We start from the raw sequence: 11,364 nt of genomic DNA on the forward strand, positions 1-11,364 counted from the left end.
AAAAATAAAAAATAATTTTATATAATTATTTAATAAAAAAAAAAAGCAAGGGTTAAACCCTATCTTATCCCCAGATTCTGAGACGAAGCAAACTAACTGATTACAGTCTTCCGCTCCATCAACAACGGCAGCCATGGCTATCTTGGCGTTGCCACTTGTCATCTCATTTCTCAGGCCCAGCCCCTCCCTCCTCCGCCGTGCACCACTCGCCGCCACACGCCTCCCCTCGATTCTCCTCCGCCGTCGCCAATTCGCCTCCCTCCCCGCCTCCGCCTCCACTCCTCCCACTTTCGTCTCCCCTCACTCTTCTTCGGCACAACCCAACACTCTCCCGCAAGCTCCCACCCTCACTTTCCAACAAGCCATTCAGCGCCTTCAGGTCTTAATTTTCCCGCCATTTTTGTTTCTTGAGGTTTATGATAACCGCAAAATTTTACTAGAATTGAATTGCCTTTTTTATTTTTATTTTATGTTATTTTTTACCTCTCTCTCTCTCTCTCTCTCTCTCTCTCTCTCTCTCATTGGTGTTTTCAGGACTATTGGGCTTCTGTGGGATGCTCCATTATGCAATGCAGCAACACAGAGGTAAAATTTACTTGTTGTGGTGCCATTGTTCCCTCCTATTATCCACTTAAGTTGTTGTTTTCTTCTTCAATTGTTGTTGTTGTTGTTCTTCTTCTTCTTCTTCTTATTTCTTCTTCAATTGCTGTTGTTGTTGTTGTTCTTCTTCTTCTTCTTCTTGAGCTCAGGAGACAGTAAAAAATTTGAACTTTAAAAATTCAATTGTAGCAAAGAAAATGTTTTGCAATTGTGGGATTGTATTTACTTCTCGTCTTGTTTCTACTACTGATTACATTGTAATATTGATTTATTTGTTTCTGTTGGTAAAAATCACGATTCTTTTAATTTTTTGTTGTAATATTCTTTATGTGCTCTTAGATTTTTTTTGTTTTTTAAATTTGGCATCGTGTTTTTTTTGCTACGGTGCAGGTTGGAGCTGGGACTATGAATCCTCTTACATATTTAAGGGTTCTCGGTCCAGAACCATGGAATGTTGCGTAAGTATGCTTTAGATGTAAGTTCAATGATGTGTGGATCAACTTGAATATCAGTTTGGTTCAATAGAAGTTGTTTCCAGGAAATTACTTTTGAAAATAACTGAATTTATCCTCTTCTTGCAAACAATGGGATTCGAGGTGTATATGTCATTTTCACACTGTAGTATCCGAAAGTTGTAGCATATACTGGTGCTGAACAATGGTATTGTATTGGAATTTAGAAGTGTCTCTTTTTCTCTGCAAAGCTTTTGCTTCCAAACCTACTTGAGTTGAGTGTGTAACTTTTTTCTTCTTTTAAAATGTCTTTTTTGGTTATCTTATATAGTGTGAGGGTTTTGTTTCTGAAATTTCTGGCAATGTTGATTTTATGATGGAAGATATGTAGAGCCTAGCATCCGCCCCGATGATAGCCGATATGGAGAAAACCCAAATAGGCTCCAAAGACACACTCAGTTTCAGGTGAGCTTTATATGTCAATCACATTCGGGAATTCAAGTTGTAGATTAGTGTCAACAATAATTTTTGTTGTTTTCTACCATTGAGTTCTTGGTTGCTTTCAAATCTCAGGTCATATTGAAGCCTGATCCTGGAAATTCACAGGACCTTTTTATCCGCAGCCTATCAGCTTTAGGTAGTAATTGAGCCTAATATCGTCCAAGTTGACTGAAATAGATTATATTATTCTGATTAGTAGCTGTTGTTTTAATTTATTAGCATTTGGTTAATGGAGCGCATGCTTGTTGTAGGTATTGATGTTACTGCTCATGATATACGATTTGTGGAGGACAATTGGGAGAGTCCGGTAAGATATATATTTTTGGTCTATAGTCATTTTAATTCTGCTTATGGAATGGCATTTAAATTGCCATCTCCATATTGACGTATTGTGAAAAGAGTGTGAACTGAAACTGTATTGTAGGTTCTTGGTGCTTGGGGTTTAGGCTGGGAAATCTGGATGGATGGGATGGAGATTACGCAATTCACCTACTTCCAGCAGGTATTCATTGTTGTCTAGAGACAATTATTATTTTTTAATACATAAGAAATTGTTCCAGAGAAGAAAAGTTATCAAAGAGCTAGAGGACGATATATCCTGCGTAACTGACATGGGAATTTTTCATAAAAAGAATGAAAAAAGAAAAAAAAAGAAGATTAATGGTTTTCTTATTGTATGTTGATTGCAACCTTTGCTGTTGACTCATTTGAAAAAATGAAACCCTTCAATTTTACCTTCTTGTTCTTATTTCTCCTTTCACTCCAGGCAGGAAGTCTCCCGCTATCACCTGTTTCCGTAGAAATCACGTATGGCCTTGAGCGTATCATTATGTTACTACAGGTCTGTAGACTAAATTGCTTTTTCTCCTCTCTCAATATCTATCATCTTTTAAATAATTTTAGAAAAGGTTCTTAATTTTTTTGACAGGGAGTTGATCATTTCAAGAAGATCAAATATTCCGATGGAATTACATATGGAGAGTTGTTCTTGGAGAATGAGTACTTGACTTTTTGACTACTTGCTTTTGAGTTGCATCTGATTTTTCTGAGTTATCATCAAGACTGTTTATTTTATTTTAATCTATTTTGCATTTAGATTGTTTCTTTTTAAATCTCTTTATTCTTTTGGACTATTACTACTCTATTCTAATGACCATTATCATGGCTCAGTGAGAATAGAGTACATAAACTGTGAATGTTGAAAAGATAAGGTGAAATATTGTAAAGCAAGAAACCAGTTTCAGATATGCAGAGGGATTGGAAAGGTCTTCTAAAGTGACTAGTTTTATGAGTTTCTTTTCATAGTTTTCTTTTCCTGGTTTTCTACGTTGAGGATTTCTCTTCCTCTAGTCCTTTGTACATAGGAAATTTCAGTGGAGGAAATTAAAAAAAGGGGTATCTTCCCCTATCAACATAGGAGTGCAATACCAATTTCTTAGTGGCCCACTAAGTATGACTGGAAGACCAGAGCAGCGCAGATAACTTTATGCCACTGCCTCCTTATTATTCCTCAAGTTAGTTATATCATTTTTCACTGAAGCATAACATAGCCTTGATTGTACAGTAGAGGAATAAAAATGTCTTTATGTTTAATAGCATATGCCAAAGAGATAAAAAGTTACATGATACTGAAATAGAAAGTAAGCAGCGAACAAAATTGCATACATTTCAACATAAATTTTGTTTGTGTATATATTGATGCTTTAAAAAATTGCCTGTAATTTATAAGTCTGAACCTGTTCATTTGGTGCTATCTAGTTTCTGTGTTGTTAATCTAGACTTCTGTATCTCTTAATGGTGATGATATTCTGTTTTTCTGTTCTAGGAAAGAAATGAGTGCATATTACTTGGAGCATGCCAGTGTTGATCATGTTCAAAAACATTTTGATTTCTTTGAGGAGGAAGCTCGTAGATTACTTTCTTCAGGCTTAGCAATCCCTGCGTATGTTTATGCTATTTAATTTAACTGTGTATTGTATTATTGCTCTTATTATTCTGAGTTCTGTTTGCTTCTTCACTGTCTTTACTTCTGATGTATGTTTTATCTCTACATGCTAGGTATGATCAGCTTCTAAAAACATCTCATGCTTTCAATATATTAGATTCCAGAGGCTTTGTTGGGGTGACAGAGCGTGCTCGATATTTTGGTCGAATGCGTAGGTAATGCTTGTTTCCTGAAATATAACTTGGATTCTTGAAGGAGATCTATATCTAATTGCATCACTATGAAAGAATTTAATCTTGGTTGAGAATTACTCCTTGAGATCTTTCACAATATTGTTCAGTGCAAGTCTCATATGAAAGATTTCGGCACATAGTAATTTGTTCTCAACTCCTAGCTTTAATATGAGTGTCATATACTCATTTCTGTGCAATTGATAGCTCTCTTTCTTCTATCCAAAAAAGGAAAAGTAAATTGATGATTCCCTTTTAGTGTTAACTTTTTTATTTTTTAGATGAGAGAAGAAATATTATTAACATGAACGGAATGACATTACACAAAGGATGAAGGATACGTGAATAAAAAATACATTAAAAGAGCAAAGCTATCCGATTTCTCTGCATATAAGAGAAAAGATATTGTTAAGGACTTGGGCTTTATGCGGTGCCTGAAGTCTCACATTAAGTAGTATAAGGTAGCGTTTGTTTTGAGGTACTGGGACGGAGACTGAGAGACTAGAACTCAGTATCATGTTTGTTGGCCCATAGACTAGTACTAAAATTTCAGTCACTGTTTCTAAAATTTTAGTATTTCAGTACCTCCAAAAAGTGGGAACACAAGGGACTGAAATTTTTGGAGACAGAGATTGAAACTTTAATAACATTTTATACCTAAAATACCCTCATTTCAATTAATTAATTCCAACTTTACCCCTTGTGCAAATTAAATTAGAGTTTCATCTTTATCTTAGTCTCTGTCTCCCATTTTACACCAAACACAATACTGAGACTTATTTCCGTCTTTGTTTTTCAGTCTCTGTCTCTCTTCCAAACGCTACCTAAGATACTTGATGTTGTATTTAAGGATGTTGGTTCTTCTCTCTTAATAGCTAGCTTTTAAGATGTGGTTCTCTACTTTTGTTAGGTTAATTATTGTTCCAGAGCCAGGTTGTCGGCACCATGGAAAGGGCTACCTATTGGCTGGATTAAGGTCAATACTGAATATTGATGGCCAATAGCCAAGTGGCTACTGCTGGGTCAGTATTGATAGAGTGAAGCCATCATAGACATCAACTCTCTAGGGGAGGTGCATTGTTAGGGATGAGTATTATGGGGTTCCCAAAGTCTTACATCGAGTTGTATGAATGTCTGATGTTTATTTAAAGAGAGTGGTTCTTCTCTCTTAATAGCTAGCTGGTGCGGTTCTCACTTTCTTAGATACTGAACAGATATCTATCTAAAACACACTATGTACACTTGCACCAGGCAGATGCAAGATGCTGAATTGCATCCCGCAAGACCTGCTTGTCTGAAAGCCTTCCATTAGATGCAAGAGTCACACTCCTACCAAGTACACCAGCTATGGCATCTGTTGTGCACTTTGTGGGCAAATTGTTATGAACTTTTTGTTCTTGACATCTTTAGTCTAGTTGCATCATGTAAAATTTTCCTCACATGTAAATAAATTTATCTATACTTCATTAAGATAAGGTCTAAGATAATTATTAGTAGAGTAATATAGCTTTTAGTGTGTTTTCTGATAAATTGATCCAAACTTGGACAGGTTACGTATGTTGTGGTACACTCGTTGCAATTATATATACTCTCATGAATAGAGTATAAATGATTATCAAGTTAGGGTCTCCTGTTTTTCTTTTATTCTTCTAGCTTCTATTTCTTTGAGGATTTCTCAATATTTTTAGGATTTAATAGTCCATGGCATAATGTTATTGGTACAGTTTTAGCTATGCTTCTTTGTCTTGATTTCAGTATTTTGTGATGTTTTACTTTATTTTGGTTTTCTTCAGTTTAGCTCGCCAGTGTGCACAACTTTGGTTGAAGACTAGGGAGAATCTTGGCTTCCCTCTTGGTTTCATCTCTGAACCTGATAATTTTGTATTGCCAAAAGAAGTTCTTGAGGCTGCTTGTGAGAAGGTTAGTTAAGTGGGTCAATTGAGTCCCTTCTCAATGTTTAGTTTTGTTTAAGATTTATGGAAAATTTACTTTCTTTATGTAAGATCCATAAGCTAATCTAAGCACTCCTTGCTTAAAAATTTTAAATTATTAGTATTTGAGCCAGTTATTTTTCATCAGAAATGCCGTCATTATTCTATTAATCATTTTTGTCTACACTTTCATCTTCAGCATTCAATGATCTTTTTTTTTCTTTGTTAATGATTAGAGATCTAGAATCTTGGCCTTCATTTGACATCTTAAGCTTGTAGGAGAGTGGATTTTTGACATTAGGGCATCTATGATTTAGTGGATCAGAAAAGCTTACTAATAGTAGGGATTATGACTTATTAGTAGATGATTTATCTTTTTGTAGTCCATTGAAGGGACAATTGCATATTTGTTTGTGTCAATTAGAATTGAAAGCTATGGTGTTATCGCCTAGAGTATTAAAGCAATGTAAAGCGATATTAAAAATTAGCCCTAACTCTATTGACAAACATAAGTTTCAACTTTGAACAGGAACTGGTCCCTGTACCATTAGCACAACTTGCTTGCTCTGGATTCATATTCTGTGTTTGAGATATATTTTGAGGGTCTAATACATATCCTGTAGAAATACTTAAGATTTATGGGTATCACGGTTTGGAAGAGCTATGAAATCTTTACTTTCATGTGGCTTGATGTTTTAATTGCTGGAGGTAATTTGTTTGTTTGTTTATTTAACATTATGTTTTTTGGTTTTGGGACAGAGGAAGAAATTCCATTTTTAGGGGAAAAACCATACAACAAAGCATGACAATACCTTTATAGGTTGGATAAAGGAATACCATCTAACACAAACTGACAAACTTAATATGAGCTATTTGTCCCTAGAGTAAAATGTTGGTACTAAGAGTTATATGGTTTATTCAGGCTTGAATAATGTTTTCTAAGCTGCATATGTTTTAGAGAAGAAGGAAACAAAAAAAAATTGAATGAGTGTCTTATTGCATATGCATTTCTCTTTTATTTAGATATGAAATTCAAGCTTTATTTGGTTACAGGTGCATGATCAGTCAAGAGCATTTGTTCTTGAAATTGGAACAGAAGAGATGCCCCCTCAAGATGTTGTAGATGCAAGCAAGCAAGTATAACTTTCTTCATGTGATTAAAATCATGGAATTTTCTTTTCTCCAATTTATTGTTTGTGGAACTTATCTTTTATTAATAAGTATATTTTTTCTCATCCAGTTTTGTCATTATTTATTATTAAATTAATTGTTCTTCATTATCATCAAATATTGATTCCTCTCGTTATTGTAGCTGAAAGATTTGATGCTGCAATTACTAGAGAAACAGAGGTTAAAGCATGGCAACATGCAAGTTTTTGGCACCCCACGCAGATTAGTGGTGAGGGAATAAACTTATGTACAACTTTTGTCTCTAGATATTTTGGGATATAGCTCTTATTTTCTGCATTTCCCCCTAAACATGCCATAGGGATAGCATTTCTCACTTATCTTTGATCTTCTGCTTGTAACTATTATGTGGGAGCTATCATTTCTCATATGAAGAGATTGGAAGCTTTCTATTCTTCTTGATATTTTAAACTTCCTTGCAGTTTCTTCTCTTTTGATTACAACGTTCTTCTCTTTATTGTTTACTTGTTATCCTTCATTTCTTCTAGATGCTTTCTTGGATCAGTTTGATCCGGAAAACCTGAAAACTGAAATTATATCAACAAAAATTACTTGGGTTGGTTTGGGTAATTGGTTCATTTTATGAAGTCATACCCAACTAAATCAATTATTCATAGTACAGTTTTAGGTTTATGATATTTCAGCTCGATTGCTCAAATACTCAATAAGATCCTGATTTTCTTAAAATTATTTCTAAGCTTTAATGTTTTTCACTTAAATTTTATTGATAAAATCACTTTGAATTTCTTTTCTAAGTCTATTAACAATATTATTAAGCATCTCATAACCAGCTCTACCATCGTCGTCATAGTCATCATTGATGTTATTGTTATTGTTTTTATTATTTATTATAATTGTTATTATTGTTGCTGTTATTATTATTATTATTGTTGTTGTTGTTATTATTATGATAATTATAATCATCAATCTCATCAATTCATCATCATCATCATCAATATTATTAAATTAAATTAGTTTGATTTATTTTTTGCACAATATTGAACGAAACCAATCAGTTTATACCCTAATTCCTTCCTGCAGTTGTTACTTCAGTTTTCTCTAACTAGTAGATATAATGTAAATGAATTTGCAGAAGTTCCAACTTATGATTTAGTACACAGAATGAGAAATTTTCTATAAGCTGTTATCACAATGCATACCTAGAAATGTTGAAGTAAAACATATATTAATTGTGTCTGTTTCCTGTTTTGAAATCCACAGGTTGTCATTGAAAATCTTTCCACAAAACAAGCAGAAGTGGAGGTTGAGGTTCGAGGTCCTCCAGTTTCAAAATCGTTTGATCATGAAGGAAATCCAACAAAGGTTTTACTCTGTCTGAGTAGTTTTATAATCATGAATTGCAGTCAACTACTTCTGCCTTGATTTTTTTATTTCATGTCAGGCCATTGAAGGATTTTCCCGTAGATACTCTGTTCCACTGGACTTGGTATACCGAAAGGTTGATGGTGAGTATCTGAAGACAAAGCAGTTGTGTTGTAGGTTTGATTGTGTTTCTTTTTTGTGTTTTTGTCGTACTCAGTACATTGTTACGAATTGTAAGTAGTTCAGATTGATGCTTTATGTTGTTTGTAGCTCCTCAAGGACTGCTGTCCCCCCCTCTTTTTTTTTTTCCATTTTTGTAGTGGTCCAATATGTTTTTTTTTTCTTCAAAAGAATACAAAAACAAAAACAAATTCATGTGTCTCTTCCTAACTTAAACTTTTGGGATAAGTGGTTACATGATATAGTATCAGAGCTTTTGTGACCAATGGTCTCAAGTTTGATTCTTGTTGCCCCCATTCTTCCAAAAAACGGGATAGAATTTCAGCACAAGGCAAAAAATAGACTTATGGTAATTCACGCTTTAAGCCTAAAAAGGCTGCATATGAGGATGCTGTTAGATATATAACTATTCATGTGCTTTTACTTAACAGTCTTAAGTTTTTGTGATAAGTGGTTTCGTGACGAGACATTTGCATAGCCACTAGTTCATAATGCAGAAAAATTAATTGGCTTGATGCATCATCATTTGCTGCTTTTATGGAAAGGAAACTTTATGCTATTAGATTATGCTTTCTCTCCCAATTTAAATTTCCAGTCAGTTTTCCTGTTAATATGCTACTGTTGCTTCTTGACATTGCAGGAAAAACAGAATATGTTTATGCTCGTGTGAAGGAGCTTTCAAGATATTCTTTAGAGGTTTTTCTATTCATTATCTTTAAAAAATCTTGCCGTCTATGTTTGTTTAATGTTTTTTTTTTCCGAGGATGCAAGTTCCATGGTTAATATAATATATCAAATATTTATGTGGCTTTTTCCTTAAACCTACAGGTAGCTTTGATTCTAGACCACATATATAATTCCATATAGTAACACATATTTAACAAAATAATTTCAAAATGATTTAGAGTCAACTGAACTTTTCAAACAAATTGAAGCAAAATGCCCAAGAAATTCAACCCTTATGATCTGGACCACAGAGCCAGGACACACAACATAAAATACCAAAAAACGTGTTTCCTCATTTCCATAAGGAAATGCATCAGAACAAGGGAAGAACAAGTGTCATACAATTTCTGAGTAAGCACTAGACATTACACATATGTGAGGGGAAATAATCTTGTGTAGTTTATTAGGGAACTTGTCTTTATTGTTAAGTGTTAATACAATTGTGTACTGCAGTTTAAATAAAATACTTGATGTTAGGGGGAGGATTAGATTGGTATAAGGTTTATAAAGAAGTATCCTTATTCATAGAATGAGCGAGGACTGAAAAACTCAAAAAAGGAAAATTTCAGGCTAATTCCCTTGAGATCACAAGGATTTGTTCAGACCACTGGCTCATGTATTCATCTATGATTTATTTGTGTTTATTACTTTATTACACTTTGTAAGAAAATGTCATTGCTGATTATTAATTATACTCTTGTTAGGTTCTGTCTGAAGATTTGCCTGCTACTATTTCTAAAATATCATTTCCAAAGACGATGAAATGGAATTCTCAGGTATGTGGGATTTGAAGTGTTTTCTGTATTAGAATGATATGTTATAATAAAATGATAACAATATCTTATAAAGTATAACGCTAAACATTGAATAGTATTATAGTTTTATTAGGCCTCATACTTTGAGTCAACTTCAGGCTGGCCAATAGGGCCATTTAAGTATAGTTGTACTTTATTGCAGCTATTAATTCAATTTCCATACTGTTCATCGTTCATGATAGTATTATACTAGATACAGGAGTGCGTAGTTAACCGTATTTGATGTTTGGATTGTTTTCCATAACAAGGGGGAAAAAACATGTTTCAATGAAAAACAACTAGAATCATTGTTGCTCAGTTTTATTTAATAAGAATCTTCTAGTAATTGGATTTATTCAGCCCTAGAGGAAATATTTGACAAAGCAATCATTCTTTGTTCCATGGTGTTATAAAATACTTGCAAAGCTTATATGTGATCCTATTTTGAAGTAAAGGAGGCAACTGGATAACTAACATGGTCCCTTTTCATATATAGGTGATATTTAGTAGGCCTATCCGTTGGATTTTGGCTATGCATGGAGATGTAGTAGTCCCATTTATGTTTGCTGGGGTATTGAGGTAATTTATTCTCTTTGGATATTCTCTCTACTATCCCATCCCCTAATGCATGTGTTCAGGAGTAAGTTTCAGCTTTTTCATTTTTTTTGTAAGCACCCTTGAATAGATTGTTATTTGCAGTAGTTTGCACATGTAACACTCTATCCTTGTCTCTTGAGATTAGTTTCAAACCTGAAACCTTCTGTTGAAAGACTGACTGTTCACTATTAGTTTCATCCATAATTTATAATTTGACATGTCTAGGATTAAGTTAGTTTTAGATCCAAGAGTAAAACCAGAACAGAAACCATAAATAGATCAAAGAGTAAAACCAAGAAAATTCATTCTTGCCTTCTAAATCCAGCCCATAAAGAATACTAATTATAATAACTTCTCTTTGGCACCGTCTTTTTTTAAAATTATCTGATGGGTGAATAATACTTATTATTTTCTTTGTATAATGTAGTGGAAACTTATCTCGTGGTCTTCGCAATACTTCTTCAGCTATCCTCCAGGTGCATTCTGAAGCTGAACTATTTTTATTTTGCAGCTGCAAATTTAGTTTGTTTGGTCAATAAGAGACCCAAAGATATAATGATATCATTAATAGACTGTTTTACTTATTTGCATTTTATTTTGTGCCGACAGTATCAGGTTTTTATACATATCAATGATAGTTTTGTACTTTGAACATCATCTGTACATTCCTAAGAAACACATTCACATTAATATAGCTTGATGTCTTTTCTGGTTATATTTGTGTGTGCTTGTGTTTTCTTCTTCTCCATTGTTCTCTCCTTTTTTTTGTCAAGAAAACATTTTTCCCTTTTTGCTGATGATCTCTATCTTTGTAATATTTTGTGGCTTAATAAATTTATTTTATAAAAATAATTCTAAACTTGATCTGCAGGTTGAAAGTGCAGAATCTTATTCAGT

The 11,364-nt window shown here is 33.7% G+C and overlaps 1 protein-coding gene across 1 annotated transcript in view; it reads left to right on the forward strand.

Moving 5' to 3' along the window:
• Positions 68-11,364, forward strand: part of LOC107617958 (glycine--tRNA ligase, chloroplastic/mitochondrial 2) — a gene marked incomplete in the record, with an annotated part of 17,862 nt that continues 6,565 nt past the window's right edge. The window contains 21 exon segments of the mRNA XM_016319858.2: positions 68-379; positions 535-585; positions 991-1,058; positions 1,436-1,517; positions 1,626-1,689; positions 1,805-1,860; positions 1,978-2,055; positions 2,320-2,394; positions 2,482-2,552; positions 3,379-3,495; positions 3,612-3,713; positions 5,522-5,648; positions 6,713-6,796; positions 6,972-7,058; positions 8,069-8,170; positions 8,250-8,313; positions 8,991-9,046; positions 9,781-9,852; positions 10,367-10,449; positions 10,895-10,943; positions 11,339-11,364. Of these exon segments, the coding sequence (XP_016175344.1) occupies positions 134-379; positions 535-585; positions 991-1,058; positions 1,436-1,517; positions 1,626-1,689; positions 1,805-1,860; positions 1,978-2,055; positions 2,320-2,394; positions 2,482-2,552; positions 3,379-3,495; positions 3,612-3,713; positions 5,522-5,648; positions 6,713-6,796; positions 6,972-7,058; positions 8,069-8,170; positions 8,250-8,313; positions 8,991-9,046; positions 9,781-9,852; positions 10,367-10,449; positions 10,895-10,943; positions 11,339-11,364 (1,760 nt within the window).

This window comes from Arachis ipaensis, chromosome B09 (assembly GCF_000816755.2).
Source record: "Arachis ipaensis cultivar K30076 chromosome B09, Araip1.1, whole genome shotgun sequence".
Taxonomy (NCBI): Eukaryota; Viridiplantae; Streptophyta; class Magnoliopsida; order Fabales; family Fabaceae; genus Arachis; species Arachis ipaensis.